Source organism: Mesocricetus auratus, unplaced genomic scaffold, assembly GCF_017639785.1.
Source record: "Mesocricetus auratus isolate SY011 unplaced genomic scaffold, BCM_Maur_2.0 Super-Scaffold_100010, whole genome shotgun sequence".
In the NCBI taxonomy this organism is placed as follows: domain Eukaryota; kingdom Metazoa; phylum Chordata; class Mammalia; order Rodentia; family Cricetidae; genus Mesocricetus; species Mesocricetus auratus.
Genome location: NW_024429194.1, coordinates 83,417,279 through 83,434,718, shown reverse-complemented (window position 1 = coordinate 83,434,718; position 17,440 = coordinate 83,417,279). Strand labels below are relative to the sequence as shown.

Sequence of the window (17,440 nt, the reverse complement as noted above, 5' to 3'; positions counted from 1 at the left end):
CAACACAATCTCACTTAGTGACCCAAACTCTTGCACACTTACTGTGTAGTCCAGGCTGGCCTCAAACTTACAGTCCTACTGCCTTGACCTAATGAGTATTGGGATTACAGAGCCCTGTACCACCATGCCCAATTTAGAAATTATGAACTTTAAGTGTTTAAACTGAAAACCTATCATTCACAAGGTTTTGGGCTCAGACTGCAACAGTAGAAAGAAATAAAAAGGGCAAAAAGGTTTAAATCAGTAATGTAAATTTCCACCTTAAGAAACTATTGACAGCCTGGTCTACAGAGCGAAGCTCCAGGACAGCGTCCAAAACAATACAGAGAAACACTGTCTCGAAAAACAAAAAACAAAAAACTATTGAAGGGCCAGTAATGGCTAGCTGGTAAAATACCTGCTGCCAAGCCGGCCTACCCAGATACCTAACTGGCATTCCTTGGCTTTCCTTTACCTAGATTCACCGCACCTCAAGCAGAGCTCTATGAAGCTGTTCTAGAGATCCAGAGAGCGTGTTTGACACTGTGCTCCCCTGGGACAAGTTTGGAGAACATCTACAGCATGATGATGACCCTGATGGGACAGAAGCTTAAAGATCTGGGGTTCATGAAGAGCAGCAAAGAAAATGCCTTCAAGGTAGCTCCTTCCTCCTCACCCAGCCCTTAAGAACAACCAGCATGCTGCTCCACTTTAGTAAAGCTAAATAGTCTTAGACGCTGTCTTTGCAGTTCTTTGTAAAATGGATTTAGCTTTAATGTGGATTAAAACAAAGGGAGTTGGTACTTATTTTTGCCAGAAGATGGCAGCACATCCCGATTCATTGCGGGCTATAGCACCAGTGTAGTACTCAGAAAACAAAAGTCAACTCTACAGGCAGAGTGGGAAGGAACACAAACAAGGAGACAAGGTTAACTCCTAAGCCTTCCTGGGGACTCTGGAGGTCCGAGGGGAGGCTGTTTATTGGTCCAATTACATTATTGAGACTTGGAAAAATGCCCAAGGGCTACATCTTTAATGGGTTTTGTCTGTATCTGAATGTAATGGTATTCATTATAATTGCAAAAACCTGAGCCACACAAGCATTAGGCATCTTCCATCTCCAAGTTTAGACTGCCAGGACTCCTATTAGCTAAAAAAGAAGTTACTAATTCCCTGTGCCAAGCCAGCAAGTATTTAACTGGTCGAAATATCCAAGTAGTGAATATACAGTCATGCCTATCCCATAATTTGATGTGGAATACTTAGGTTTCAGAGTAGGCTACCCAAGGGAGTGTGAGTTATATCTTCTTTTTTATTTCATTGGTGGCAGGGGCAAAGTCTCATAACCCAGGCTGGTCTTGAATTCCTGATTCTCCTGTCTCTGCCCACCAAGAGCTAGGATTATAAGTGAGTGCTCATGGTTTGTATTTCCTCCTTTTGTTTGTTGGTTGGTTGGTTAATTTCAAGACAGACTTTCTCTGTGTAACAGCCCTGGCTGTTCTAGAAATTGCTCTGTAGAACAGGCTGTTCTCAAATTCACACAGATCTGCCTGCCTCTGCCTCCCAGGTGCTGGAATTAAAGGTGTGTGCCACCACTGCTCTGCAAATTTCCCTTGTATGACTTGAAAGAATAACAACATTGCTGTCCTCGCTTTTCCCAAAAAAGGATACTCCTCCCCCCCCTCATGCTAGAGATCAAAGTGAAGACCTTGCATATGGTAGGCAAATACCACTGAGCTTGTCCCAAAATGGTTTTGTTTTGTCAGTTATTACTGGATTTCTTTAGCCCATGTATAAATTTAACAGTGAGATAGAAGGCGATATCATAAGTATGCTAAGGGTGCAGTTGCATAGAGGAAGTAACAGTTTGCCAGGCATGGATGTGGCTTAGTGAGTAAAGTGTTTTCTAATACAAGCATGAGGACCTGAGTGCAGGTCCCCAGCATCCACAGAAAAAGGTAGGTGTGGAGGCTGAAGAGATGGCCCAGAGGTTGGGAGCACTGGCTGCTCTTCCAGAGGTCCCAGGTTCCCAGCACATACGCAAAGGCTCAAGAACACCTGTAACTAAGTTCTGAGGGTCTGATACCCTCTTCAGGCCTCTGAGGACAAACACACTAAAATTAAATAAACCTTAAAAAAAAAATGAGTGGTGCAGGCCTTTAATCCTAGCACTCCAAGGCAGAAGCTGGTGGGTCTCGAGTTCAAGGGGATCCTGGTCAACAGAGTGAGTTCCAAGACAGCCAGGCTACACAGAGAAACCCTATCTCTTAAAAAAAAAAAAAAAGCTAAGCACAGCAGCCTATTCCCATAATCCCAGCTCTAGGTAGTGGAGACCAGAGAAACCTCTGGGGACTTACCCCTTAATCTAGCCAGCCAATAGTTCCATGTATAAAGTCAGGCGCCACCTGACTGATCTGATGGCCTGAGATCATCCCCAGAACCCTACATGGTAGGAGGAGAGAACAGGCTGTGCTCTTACCTCCACACACACATTGGGCATGCACACCCACACAAAAACACAACCAGTCAATCAAACAAGGTAAAGTTCTCACGGCCACTGTCAACTCTGGCTTCAGCAGGCATGCTCATGAGCCTGTGAACCTGCACACAAGTGTACACCCATGCACACTCCCCACACCACAGTACACCCCCAAAAAAACCCTGCAGTTTGTTAGGTCTCTTAAGTATCAGTCCAAGGGTAGGATAAATAGAAATGGCAGAAACTAGCAGTTATTAGCACCACATCTCACTGATTTATCCATGCCAACTTTCCCTGTAGGAGCTCATTGCCCTGGTAATACTATGGTAATTATCTTTTCCAGGCTGCTCGGAAATACTGCCCTCATCATGTTAGCCATTACCTTGGAATGGACGTCCATGACACTCCAGACATGCCTCGTTCACTCCCTCTACAGCCTGGCATGGTGATCACAATTGAACCAGGTGAGGGATAGGTTAACCCCCAAGTATACATTGCTTGCTTTTATTTACAGAATGCAAAATATTTAGGTTTGTCTTGAGTTTTCTTATTTAAGATCTCATGGTTTGTTTAATTTGACTCCTCCAATAAACAACAGATGGCAGATACTTTCTGTAAGTCGATACTAAGAAATAAATCTTTTTTAATCCTGCCTTTGCCAGGGCCAACTTGTGATAGTCTCACAGTTAGTAGTGGTGGGTTGCGACGTCCTGCTACCTACAGTGAACTAGCCACCATCATCCCACAGACAGTTGCCTGACTATTGGACAGAGTAGAAAAGTGAAGCGGTGGCCACAGTGGGATGCGAAGGCAGTTAGGAGAGCAGACTATTAAAAATGGCACTGCCTGCATTGTAAGATCAGGACCCAAGTTCAAGGGTATGTGTGTTATGCCTGACTAATGAAGGTCTTTTTACATTGTTTGTTCTTCAGTTTTGTTTGTTTGGTTGGTTATTTTATGTTTTTTGAACAGGGTTTCTTTGTGTAACAGCCCTGGCTGTCCAGGAACCAGACTGGTCTTGAACTCACAGAGATCTACCTGCCTTTGTCCCCCTAGTGCTGGGATTAAAGGCTTGAGCTGCCACCACCCAGCAAGAAAATGTCTTTTTTTTTTTTTTGTCTTTGTTTTGTTTTGTTTTGTTTTTTGAGACAGGGTTTCTCTGTATTGCTTTGGAGGCTATCTTGGAACTTGATCTGTAGACCAGGCTGGCCTCGAACTCACAGAAATTCGCCTGCCTCTGCCTTCCGAGTGCTGGGATTAAAGGTGTGCGCCACCAACACCCGGCCAATAAATGTCTTTTTATGCTAGCCTATGAAGCAGTCAGTCTCATTGTGCTCTGGTTAGCAATGGCTGCTACAGTTGCAAGTGTTTGTATTTGTATCAAAGAGTATCTGAAGAAGTTTGCAGGTTCTTTTATTTGTTTTGTTTGTTTGTTTTGGGGGGTTGTGGGTTGTAGTTGGTTTTTCAAGACAGGATTTCTCTGTGTAACAGCTCTGGCTGTCCTGGAACTAGAACTGTAGACCAGGTTGACCTCGAACTCACAGAGTGCTGGGATTAAAGGCAAGCACCGCCATCTGACTTGTTTTGTTTTGTTTTGTTTTTGGAGATAGGATTTCTCTGTATAACAGTTATGGCTGTCCTGGAACTCACAGAGATCCGTTTGCCTCTGCCTCCCAAGTGCTGGCATTAAAGGTGGTGCTGGCTTAAATATGTTTTAATATATTTTATCTTTTTTAACTTCATTTTTGGTTCTGTTTTGTTGTTGTTTTGAGACAGGACTTACCTGTTATTGTAGGCTGATCTTTTTTTTTTTTAAAGATTTATTTATTACGAATACAACACCTTGCCTCCATGTACACATCAGAAGAGGGCACCAGATCTCGTTACAGATGGTTGTGAGCCACCATGTGGTTGCTGGGAATTGAACTCATGACCTCTGGAAGAGCAGTCAGTGCTCTTAACCTCTGAGCCATCTCTCCAGCCCCCTGTAGGGCTGATCTTAAACTCATTATCTAGCCCAGATACTCCACCTCAGCCTCCTAAGTACATGTGTGTGCCACCACAGCTGACTTCATACTATATCTTAACCAAATACCTTTTCTTCAGAGAATTTTTAGGAAAGGAAAGATATACATTTATGTAATCTGCTGGTTCCTAGTGTAAATAATGTTTTTGTAAATTAGTGACTTTTTAAATATTTGTTTGTTTGTTTGTTTGTTTATTGTGTATGCAATGTTCTGCTTGCACACCAGAAGAGGGCACCAGATCTCATTATACATGGTTGTGAGCCACCATGTAGTTGCTGAATTGAACTCAGGTCCTCTGGAAGAGCAGCCAGTGCTCTTAACCACTGAACTATCTCTCCATCCCTTTGAGGATTTTTGTTTGTTTCTTTGTTTGTTTTTAAATATTTAGTGACTGTCTTAAACCACTAGACCATGTAAGAGTCGTGATTGGTATTATCATAGTTGTATATAACCTGTAATGTACTATGCAAAATGTCTATAACAGTAGTAATTCTAGCTGATGAGAGCTTCATGTACACAGCTCTGCTGTGTGCAGTAGTTCATTTAATTCTCACAGCTTTGAGGTGAGTGCTGTGAAGATCTGTCAGGGACAGATGAGGAACTTGCTTCTGATCCACTGGCACTGTCACTGGTCACAGCCCATCTCTCTGTTTTTAGGCATTTATATTCCAGAAGATGACAGAGATGCGCCAGAGAAGTTTCGAGGTCTTGGAGTACGGATTGAGGATGATGTCGTGGTGACTCAGGACTCACCTCTTATCCTTTCTGCAGATTGTCCCAAAGAGATGAGTGACATTGAACAGATCTGCAGCAGGACCTCTTGACCACCACTGTAGCTGTTACCTCTCAGGTCCAAGGCTGGCATCTGTGCCTGTGCATGTAGTCAGTGTCTTTGTGGGGGATTAGACCCAGGTTCCTTGGGGAGTGCACAGCTCTATGAGTGATGTCCCTGTATATAAGGACATTTTCACGCTAAGTAGTTGATAATCTGGAAAGGTGAACTCTGGAACAATCTGTTACTAGGACTTTAGCAACATTAATCTGAAAAGTTAATGGCCCAGGTTTAACTTGTGAATGTAAAGTACGGTTTTAGTTGTGTGTGCCCATGCATTCCAAATCCATTTGGCAAAACCTTCTCTTCAAGCTCTTCCCTCCCTGCACTTCTGCTGAGATCCACTTAGTAGCCTAAGATGCTTGTGAGATGCCTGTATCTTCACTCTTAACCAAAGTTTCTGCCAGTACTTATCTTCCATGATCTCTGCCTCCCCAGCCAAGTTCTCCACATCTACTAGGACCTCTCAGGCTCAGGGAACACAGGTGTCCTGCAGTCTTTCCATTCAGCCAGGGTACAGCAGCACCAGCCAGTGAACAAGAGTCTTGGGTCTTTCCTGCCATTTGGGTGCGCAGCAGCACCTGGAAAGTGTCTAGGTTCTTCTAAGGAAGAAAATGAAAAATAAAGGAAAATATCTGCGTGTCCCCAAAGATCCAAGGCTTGAGCTATGTTTTCTTCAATTTAAAGGAGATTCTTTTTCAAATGTCCACCTTCCTGTCCTTCATAGATTCTTTTCTTAGACAAAATGTCACTGTGTGCCTCAGATCCCTCAGAGGTCGCTTTCCTTTGTGACAGGCTCTTAATGTAGCTGAGGCTGGCCTCAAACTACTGATCTTCCTGCACCCTGCCCACATTTATAGGGTTTTTGTGGTTTTTTGTTTGGTTGTTTTTTTTCAAGACAGAATTTCTCTGTGTAATAGCTCTACCTGTCCTGGAACTCACTCTGTAGACCAGGCTGGCCTCAAACTCAGAGAGATCTGCCTGTTCTGCCTTTAGAGTGCCAGGATTAAAGGTGTGCACCAAGTGATCCACTTCTTACTCTAAACTAGGGATGCAAAGGCAAAAAGTCATGTTTCTTTCCCTAAACACATCATCAGGTTCAGTTGTACAACCCAGCTTGCATGGTGAGCAGGGCAGGATTGGATTCATACAAATGCTTTATTCAAAAGCTTATGTGACAGAGGGAAGCCCTAACAGCTAGTATGTTGACTTCTTTTAAATCTGAGCATGTGCATAATACAGACAGACTGCACCCGGGCATAGTAGTTCACACCTATCATTATAGCACATACAAAACTGAAGCAGGAGGATTGCTATAGCCTAGGCTACAGGGTAAGACCCTGTTTCAAAAACGAAAATAGTAGTGTTACAGAGACTGCAAGTAGAAAGTCCTGCCCACTCTATTGTGTTCCTGCAGATCATATGTAAAGCATAGTGAGGTCCTCCACCAGTCCAAATAGAAGCTTAGCCTCCTTTATAACTGTGTGCCCAGAAACTCCTGCCAATTAAAATGAGTTGGGATTTGAGTTGGAGCCATTGCCACCACTAACAGACAGTAAATGAAAACATTGTTTATTAAACCAGGCAATGGTGGTGCATGCCTTTAATCCCAGCACTGGGGAGACAGCAGCAAGTGGATCTCTGAGTTTGAGGACAGTCTAGTCTGTATAGCAGTGAGTTCCAGGACAGCCAGGGTTACATAGAGAGGCCCTGTCTGAAAAAAACAAAGGAAAGAAAGACATTTAAATGGGTGCCCAAGCTGCTGGTGTCATAAAGAACACTGCACAGAGATGTTCTTACAGTATGGCTAGTATTTTTATTCTTCGCTTTCAGAAGTAGCATTGAAGGCCCAAACTGAGTAGATCATGTAAGTTTTAGAATTTACATTTCTTTAAATCTTCTTTAAATTGATGTGTTTTCAAATGTTCCTGGGGTGATGAAAAAGGTGATGGTGATGACATCATTAACTCCCAATACTGTGACAGATTGCTGTGGTCACAAGCCTCATGATTCTGGGCTTCTTCCTCCTATAGCCACTGAGAAGCTTTAATTGTCAGTATTGTATGGGTCAGGGGTCACCACTGGACTTTAGGCCCACAGGGCATGCACCCAGCAGAATCCAAAAACTGCAATCTTGGTCAACATTTCTTAATACTTTGTATGATTTTTGTGCAATTATAAGTTCTATTCAGGAAAAACGCTGTTACTCTTTAAACCCTATTCAATGGCAATGGATGTATTGTTCCCCAACAAGGGGAATGCATCGTTACTGTCATTTTTAAATATACTATGAAACAATGCAGAATTGTATGGTGTATGTATTTATTTTAGCCTCGTGGTAGTTTAAATGAGTTATGACCATAGGTTCATGCATTTGAACTCTTAGTCGCCAGCTAATGGTGCTGTTTGGGAGCTTAGGGAACCTTTGGGAGGGGAACCTTGCTGGAAGAAGTATGCCCTGGAGTCAGGCTGTCGGGGCTACAGCCTCATCTCACTTCATGCTCTCTCCTGGCTCTGCCTTCACCACCATTTGGACTCTTGTCTGGAAACATAAGCCAAAATAAACTTTTCTTTTTTCTTTGTTTGTTTTTCAAGACAGGGTTTCTCTGTGTAGCCCTGGCTGTCCTAGAACTGGCTCTGTAGACCAGGCTGGCCTGGAATTCACAGAGATCCACCTGCCTCCCAAGTGCTGAGACTAAATGCATACGGCAAATAAACTCTTCTATAAATGGCTTTCTGTCATAGTATTTCACACCAGAGCAACAGAGAAGTGACTAATGCAAGGCACTATTTGTAGATTTAAATGTAAGAACATTTTGATTTACAAAATATATTCTGTGAGTTCGTTGTTTGAAGGGAGGAAAAAGCAATGGATTTGATCCAGACTAACTCCACAAAACTGACCCATAGGGCTCTGGACAGTCCCTATCAGACCCAGCATGGTGCCACACAGCTCTAACTCTAGTAGCAGGCAAGATGGGGGAGGAGGATCACTAGTTTGAGTCCCAGGCCACTGTGCTGCATAATAAGATGCAACCTTGTCAGCCCTCATGCCTACAGAAATAAGTAGATCTCTGTGAGCTCAAGGTCAGCCTAAGCAACATGAGACTTTGCCTCAGAAGAAAAAAAAATAAACGGGCTGGAGAGATGGCTCAGAGGTTAAGAGCACTGACTGCTCTTCCAGAGGACCTGAGTTCAATTCCCAGCCACCACATGGTGACTCTCAACCATCTGTAACGGATCTGGCTCCTTCTTCTGGCCTGTGTGCATACTTGCAGGTAGAACACTGTATACATGATAAATAAATCAATCTTTTTTTAAAATCTGCATCTTGAAATGTAACCCAATAGCAGGCCAATTTGCATAGCACACACAACCCAGGCTAAAGCATACAAACCAAGAAAAACCATAGCAGGCTTTTTCTTTTAGGCCACCAAGCAAATCATGACACAGAGACTTATTATTAGTTTTTAATGCCTGCCTTATCTTATGCTCATTTCTTACTAGCTCTTATAACTTAATCTGCTCTTCATCTATGTTTTACCTCAGGGCTTTTACCTTTCTCTAATTCTGTATGTCCTGCTTTCCTGCTTCTCATGACTTCTGGCCCTTGTTCTCCTCTTCTTTCTTTCCTTCTCCTCTCTAAATTCCTCCTATTTGCCAGGTGTTGGTGGCGCACGCCTTTAATCCCAGCACTCGGGAGACAGAGGCAGGCGGATCTCTGTAAGTTCGAGACCAGCCTGGACTACCAAGCGAGTTCCAGGACAGCATCCAAAGTCACAGAGAAACCCTGTCTCAAAAAACCAAAAAAAAAAAAAAAAAAATTAAAATTCCTCCTGTTTATTCTCTCTGCCCACCAGCCCCACCTCTCTCTCTTCTATTGGCCATTCCACTTTTTATTAAACCAATCAAGTGACTTAGGCAACATACCTTTACATAATTAAACAAATGCAGCAGAAACAAATGTAACACATCTTTACATAGTTAAATATTCCACAACAAGCCAGGCGTTGGTGGCGCACGCCTTTAGTCCCAGCACTCGGGAGGCAGAGGCAGGCGGATCTCTGTGACTTCAAGGCCAACGAGGTCTACAGAGCTAGTTCCAGGACAGCCTCCAAAACAATATAGAAAAACCCTGTCTCAAAAAAAAAAATTCCACGCCGGGCGTTGGTGGCGCACGCCTTTAATCCCAGCACTCGGGAGGCAGAGGCAGGCGGATCTCTGTGAGTTCAAGACCAGCCTGGACTACCAAGCGAGTTCCAGGACAGCCTCCAAAGCCATAGAGAAACCCTGTCTCGAAAAACCAAAAAAAAAAAAAAAAAAAAAAAGAAACCCTGTCTAAAAAAAAAAAAAAAAAAAAAACCGAAGGAGAAAAGTAAAGAAAAAGAAGGAAACTATCAAGAGAAAGTATGAGTGTCTTTTCCCCTAACCCCCTCACATAGAAAAGTCTAATACATACCAACACCATGGATTCCTTTCAAGCCCTGTGCTGACTAGAGACTGGTACCCCAGGCAGTAATAAGTACTGCTCTTCCAGAGGACCTGGATTTGATTCCCAGCACCCACATAACAGCTCACAACCATTTGTAAATCACATTCCAGAGGACCCAACACCTTCTTTTGGCCTCTGGGGCCAGGCATGCATGTACATTGAGCACAGACATACATGCAGACAAAATACCCATATACATTTTAAAAATAATATGTTTCTTAGTGGTGTAATTTCAGCCTGGCATTATGGAGTAGAGGTGTAATCCTAGCCTTCAGGCAGTGGGGACAAGAGGGGCTCCTGGTGACAAACAAGTGACAGGTAAGGATGTTCTCAAGTGGGCCATGCCAACCTCCATCCTGAGAACAGAGTCAGTGTATTCCAGGGCTCATTATTTCCCATTTTTGTTTTTCAAGACAGAGTTTCTCTGTAGCTCTGGAGCCTGTCCTAGAACTCACTTTGTAGACTAGGCTAGCCTCGAACTTACGGAGATTTGCCTGTCTCTGCCTCCCATTCTCCATCCATTATGCACTGTTCCCTTCCCACTCCCAGGGATCTTCCTCTTCCCAGCTAATCCCCTTTCTACTTTCATGGGTTTGGGTGTGTGTGTGTGTGTGTGTGTTGTGTTTAAGTTTCAAAGGGCTACTTACAGGAATATGGGTAAGAGGTCAATTACTGAAGAATGGGCACCTTACCAGTGGCAACATCACAGAAGAAAATGTCTCTCCTTTGTCCAGCTATCCTTAACTCCCTATAGATCCTTGGAGGGGAGCTTCCATGAAGGAATGTTGATTGACCCAAATTTCTGCAAGCCTGGTGTAGGTAGGTAATCATAGCTGCTGAGCATCCAAGGGTGTAATGGCCATGTCCTACCCGGGAGACAACATTCCACAACACTCCACCCTTTCATTTGGCTTACATTCTTTCCACTCTCTCTACCACAGTATTCCCTGAGCCTTAGAGGAAGTGATATTGATATCCCATCTAGGGATGAACATTCAACGATCACCTATTCTCTTCACGTTGACCAACTGTAAGTCTCTATATTAACCACTACCTACTGTGAAAAAGAAGCTTCTGTGACCAAAGCTGAGAGCAGCACCAGTCTATGAGCAAAAACATATTTAAAGGCAATTTGACAGGCACATGATGTCCATTTTAGCAAAACAGCAATAGTGTCCCCCTAGGGTTGATAGCCTCTCCAGCCACAGGCTTTTGACCAGTTTTGCGGTACCTGGCATGAATTCACTCTGTGGAACAGGCCTCAACCCCAACTTTTAAAAAATGGTGGTTCCCCCGTTAATGGTTATGCCACCATTGCATCAGTGGGTGTATCCTGCCTGCTAAGTTAATAGTTGTAACACAGTGTCCACAGCTGAGTGACAATGTTGATGACAATTGTTCCCCAGCAGCTTATCCAACACCTGGACATTTTGCTGTGCTAGCCAACAGAAACACATTTAAAAAAAATAAAAAAACAATCTCATGAATGAGTGTCTTAGTTAGGATTTCTATTTCTGTGAGGAGACAGTATGGCTATGGCAGCTCTTATAAAGGAAAACATTTAGTTTGGGGCTGGCTTACAGTTTATAGGTTTAGTTCATTATCATGGAGGGAAGCAGGGCAGGCAATCAGGGTTCTGGAGAAGGAGCTGGGAATTCTATATCTGGATTGGCAGGCAGCAGGAAGAAACTGACACCCTGGTCAGGCTTGAGCATCTAAGACATTAAAGCCTGGCCCCAGTTCACAATTCCTCCGACATGTCACATTTACTCCAACAAGACCATACTTCGACCAGGCGTTGGTGGTGCACGCCTTTAGTCCCAGCACTCAGGAGGCAGAGGCAGGCGGATCCCTGTGTGTTCGAGGCCAGCCTGGTCTACAGAGCGAGTTCCAGGACAGCCTCCGAAACAATACAGAGAAACCCTGTCTCAAAAAACCAAAAAGAAAAAAAAAAAAAAAAAAAGACCATACCTCCTAATCTTGCAACTTTCTATGGGCTTATGGGAACCATTTTTAAAGCAAACCACCACTGTAGTTGAAGAAAACCTTAAACTTCTGATAATCTTGCTTTTACCTCCTGAGTGCTGGGACTACAGATATTTGGTACTAAATTTTGTTTTTGTAGTACTGAAGATTGAATCAAGGGCTTTGTGGTTTTTGTGTTTTTATTTGTTTGGGTTTTTGGGACAGGATTTCTCTGTGAAGCCTTCACTGTCCTAGAACTCACTCTTAGACCAGGCTGGCCTCCATCCAAGAGACCCTCCTGCCTCCTCCCCCTATTACTGGGATTATAGGTGTTTGCCGAAGGAGGCAGAATTTGAATCAGTATCTGCCTGACTCCAAAGCTGCCATGTTCATGTATAGTCCCACAACTGACCAAGCCTGTCCTTAGTGTGCTGACTCCACCTCACCCCACTCTTACAGCCTGTACTGACGTCATCAACAATCCAGATTTTAGTTAGACGGCAGCCAGATATTCCCTTTTCATTTCCTTTCTCCCCTAAAAGGGGAGGGGGTGAGGACACTGCAGCCTGCCATTGTTTTCAGTTTGTTCTTTTCTCTGCTTTGATTTTAGAACCCCAGTTCTTAATATGTGGAAGGTCAGAGTTGAGTGTCCAAGTCAACAAGAATAAGGCCCTTCTTTAAACTAGGGAGTAGTGGAATGGTCAAGCTCTTTACTAATAAGGAGGCCCTGGGCTTGATCCCTAACACTGAGGAAAACAAAACAAAAAAATCAAACCCACTAGGTAGTGGTGGCATTTCAGTCCAGCCTGGTCTACAGAGCAAGTTCAAGGCAGCCAGGGCTACACAGTGAAACCCTGTCTCAAGAAAGGAAAGCAAAAGCCAGGCGGTGATATCACATGCCTGGCTACAGAAAGAGTTCCAGGGCAGGCTCCAAAGCTACACAGAGAAACCCTGTCTCAAAAAACAAAATAAATAGATCCTAAAGTCATCCAGATCTCATTCTAGTGCTGTCAAAGCAAAGGACTTGCTAATTAGTGCTGCTGCCTTCTTCACAAAGATTACAAGAGGGAAACTGAAATAAAGCTGGTGTGGTGGTACATGCCTGCAATCCCGTTGCTCATGAGGGTGAGAGGGGAAGATCAGATACCCAGAATTCCAGATCAACATAAACCTCACAGCAAGACCCAGTCTTCTCTAATCCCAGCATCTGGGAGACGAAGACACACAGATGTCTTTTGAGTTCAAGTTGATCCTGTAGCAAGTTCCAAGACAGTCAGCGCTACATAGAGAGGCCTTGAATCAACAGGGCAGCTTGTTTTATAAGCATGAACATGAGTTCAAACCCCATAACCAACTAACTGCAATGAAGCTGGAGCTCACTGCCTAGCCAGCCTAGCCTTCAAGGCCAGTGTGAGACCCTGTCTCAGAAAACCAAGTGGATGTCTCCCTGGCTCGGGGTATGCACACATGCACACACACACACAAATGAAATAAGAAGAAATACAAGTATGGCAAAAGTAGCTCATTGGTAGTGTTTGCTTGATATATACCCCTAGATTCAATCTCCAGCCAAACTGGTCTTTATCCCAGCCTTTAATCCCACTACAAGGGTACTTGGTCATTAACCCACATGAAACATGGTCCCCTAAGTGAGTATGCTTCTGGCCTAGTGAATATATAGTAGGGGACAAAAATCTGGACAAAGATATCTAGGGTGAGGACCTAAAAGTAAGAGTAATAATTTTTTTAATAATTTGATTTTTTTAATTGTTTGTTTGTTCCTGACAAGAATTTTTCTGGTTCAGACTTTGGACAAGAGGTTGAAAAGGATGGATTTTAAAGATCCTTTTGATTTGGGTGAGCTTTTGGAAGATGTCGGTGGGATAGCAATATAGCACCATTGGTAGGGGGTTGTTCGGCATGCACAAAGCCTGAGTCCAACCCCTACACTGCATAACGGAGCACATTGGTGCATGCCTCTGATCCTAGCACAATGAATAAGAACATGGATAAGAAGTTCAAGGTCCATTTTGGCCACATAAGGAGTTCCAGGCATCCTTGGATACCTGAGACTCTTTCTCAAAAAGACACTAACAAAACAAAAGACAGTATGGTAGCACCAAAAGAATTTCAGGAATGATTAACACTCACGTGGTGTGGCTGCTTCACATTAGCACATCTACTCATCTAACCTCCCCTCTTGCAGGCTTCTTTCATGATATATGTCCTGTACACATGTGTTCTGTGTCTTAATTCATTTAAAGAGCTATTTTTTGTGTGTGTTTCTTTTTGAGACAAAGTCTTGCTATGTAGTCTGGCTGGCCTAGACCTCTATGTAAAAGAGGCTGGCCTTAAATTCATAGAGACTTGGCAGAATTAAGAAAAAAAAACATCCTAGTGAAGTAACACAGACTCAGAAAGACAAAGAATGTACTCATCCATGAGTGAATACCAGAAATAAACCAAAGGATAACCAGCCTACAATCCACAACCCCAGAGAAGCTAGATCCCTCTTCCAGAAATGGATGGAAGCTGATGAAGAGATCTACTACTATCTACTACAACCCCAGTGAGGGAAGAGCTATAGTATAAACAAAGAGTCAAGGCCATGATGGGGAAACCCACAGAATCAGCTCACCAGAACTAGTGAGAGACCACTGACTCCACACTGAAACGGGGGAAATGGCATAGGACCAAACTAGGCCCCCTGGATACAGGTGACAATGGTGTGCCTTGGGCAGTATATGAGGCCACTGGGAGTGGGACAAAGATCTAACTCGAATGCATAACCTGACTTAGTAGAGTCTATTCTCTATGGAGAGACACCTTGCTCAGCCTAGACATGAGGGACGGGGACGGGGATGTGTGGACTTGGTCCTGCCTCAACAAGGTGATGGGACAGACTTAGCTGACATCCTAGGGGAGGCCTTACCCTCTCTGAGGAGCTGATGGGAGGTGGGGTGGGGAGGAAGAGGGGAAAGCAGGAAAAGAGGAGAGGGGGGAACTGAGATCGGAATGTAATAAATAATGAAATAAATAAAAAAACTCAGAGAGACCCACCAGTCTCTGGCTCTTGAGGACTTGGGACTAAAAGTGTGGACCACACACCTGGCTGTTTTTATTATTTGTATGTATGTGTGCCACTGTACATGTGTATGCCATGTGTTTGTCAGGCCCGTTAGACCTAGAGTGACAGGTGGTTGTGAGCTGTCCAGCATGGGTGTTAGTAGTCAAACTCGGAGAGTACAAAGGGCTCTTAGCCACTGAACCATTTCTCCAGCCCTCCATGTTACTCGTGTGTGCATGAATAACATGTATGGCACACGTACCCCTCAGTACACATGTAGGGCTCAGAGGACAATGTGCTAGAATCAATTTCCTTCCACCATGTGGATCCTGAGGGTTGAAGTCAGACGTTGAACTTGGGGGGCAAGTGCTTTTACCTGCTGAGCCATCTTGCTAGACTTTGTTTCTTTCTGTAAGATTTATTTTATATGTGTGGGGTTTTGTGTTTTGTTTGTGTGTGTGTGTGTGTGTGTGTGTGTGTGTGTGTGTGTGTGTGTGTGTGTGTGTGTGTGTTTTGAGACGGGTTTCTCTGTGTAACAGTTCTGACTGTCCTGGAACTTGCTCTATAGACCAAGCTGACCTCGAACTCACAGAAATCCTCCTGCCTTTGCCTCCAAAGTGCATGACATGTGTGCCTGGTGGGATGGATCCCTGGAACTGGAGTTACAGACAGTTATGAGCTGCCATGTGGGTGCTGGGAATTGAACCTGAGTCCTCTAAAGGAGCAGGTACTTATCAACTACTGAGCCATCTTTCCAGCCCCCTTTGTTTCTCTCTTCTAAGATCTTGTTCTTATTTTATGTGTATGAATGTTTGGCTGCATGTATGTGTGTGTACCATGTGTCCATAGAGGCCAGAAGAGGGCATTGGATCTTTGGGAACCGAAATTACAGATAGTTGTAAGCCATCACATGGGCGCTGGGAAGCAAACCCACGTCTTCTGCAAGAGCAGCAAGTGCTCTTAGCAACTGAGCCGTCTCTCCAGCCCCACCCATCATTTTCTACACCCTCTTGTTTATTACAGTGCTGAGAGCATAATAAAGAGATTTATGTGCCCTACACCTGAGCCACATCGACAAGCAGCACTTTTTTATTCCTTTATTTTATAATTTTTTTAAAATGTGCATTGGTGTTCTGTATGCATGTCTGTGTGAGGGCGTCAGAAGCCCTGGAACTGGAGTCACAGACAGGTGTGAGCAGCCATGTGGGTGCTGGGAATTGAACCCAAGACCTCCGGAAGAATAGTCAGTGCACTTTACTGCTGAGCCATCTTTCTAGTACAGCCAGCACTTTTTTCCCCCAAGATTTCTCTGTGTAGCCTTGACTGTCCTGGAACTCACTTGGTAGACTAGGCTGGCCTCAAATTCATGAGATCTGCATGTCTCTGCCTCCCAAGTACTGGCTTTAAAGGCGTGTGCCACCACTGCCCAGCATTTTTTTCAGCCAGCATTTGTATAGCATATCTTCAATATACATTTTCTGTGTTTAGATCTATGGATACTATTGTGTTAAGCTTGCTTATGGTAGTCAGCACAGGAACAATATGTGCAGGTTTGGAGACTGGGAGTAGTAAGTTAACCATGTAACTTCAGTGTGTAAAAGGCTACCCCATCTAGGTTTGTGAAATTACCATATATAATGTTCACACAATAACAAATTGTTCAATGCCTGTCTTAAAATGTATGCATAGTACTCAAGACATATTGTCGACTCCTCCCTTGAGTCTCATCAACTTGTCTTCTGTAACATGCATTGCTCCCTGAGACTTCCTGCTATAGTTGATTTGTGTTTTGTTTCCCTACTAAGAATTGACTTCATCACTGTGGCTTTCCTGTTTAAATAGAACCTGGTACAGCTGAGCACGGTGGCTCACCCCTTCTATCTCTAGCACTTGAGAGGCAGAAGCAACAGAATTGCTCAGATTTCAAGGCCAGCCTGGCCTGGTGGTGGTGGTGTATGCCTTGAATCCCAACACTTGGGAGGCAGAGGCAGGCAGATCTCTGTGAGTTCGAGGCCAGCCTGGTCTACAAGAGCTAATTCCAGTACAGGTTCCAAAGTTACACAGAGAAACCCTGTCTCAAAAAAAGAAGAAGAAAAAAAAAACCATCAAAGCCAGCCTGGGCTAGAGTTAGACTGTCTCAAAAATAATAATAAATAATAAGAATAAACCAAAATTGGAGCTGGTGAGATGGCTCAGAGGTTAAGAGAACTAGCTGCTCTACCAGAGGTCCTGAGTTCGATTCCCAGTAACCACATGGGGGCTCACAACCTTATCTATGATGAGATCTGGTGTCCTCTTCTAGCATGCAGGCAGAATACTGTATCCATAATAAGTAAATAAATCTTTAAAAAAAAGAATAAACCAAAATCTAAAAGACCTGGTATATACTCAAGATATATTGCTGAATAATGAATGAGAATGTCCTCAATATCTTAATTAACTATGGATTTCTAGCATCCCATAGGTGATTTGTTAACACATAACAAATGAATGACAGTTTTTAACATGGGAGACAGAACTTGGGCAAACGCACACAGACCCAGCAAGACTCTCCACACATTTTCTTTGTGCAAGTTAAAGCTGTGTTGTTTCTGGATGT

The 17,440-nt window shown here is 43.7% G+C and overlaps 1 protein-coding gene across 4 annotated transcripts in view; it reads left to right on the top strand.

Moving 5' to 3' along the window:
- The window catches only part of Xpnpep3 (X-prolyl aminopeptidase 3), a 55,296-nt gene extending 47,677 nt beyond the window's left edge, over positions 1–7,619 (top strand). For all 4 annotated transcript variants that reach the window (XM_040752752.1, XM_040752753.1, XM_040752754.1 and 1 more), the window contains exons 8-10: positions 459–636; positions 2,802–2,922; positions 5,143–7,619. In XM_040752752.1, coding sequence (XP_040608686.1) covers positions 459–636; positions 2,802–2,922; positions 5,143–5,309 — 466 coding nt within the window. In that variant the 3' untranslated portion in view covers positions 5,310–7,619. The remainder of the gene's footprint in view (positions 1–458; positions 637–2,801; positions 2,923–5,142) is intronic.
- The last annotated feature ends 9,821 nt before the right edge of the window (positions 7,620–17,440 follow it).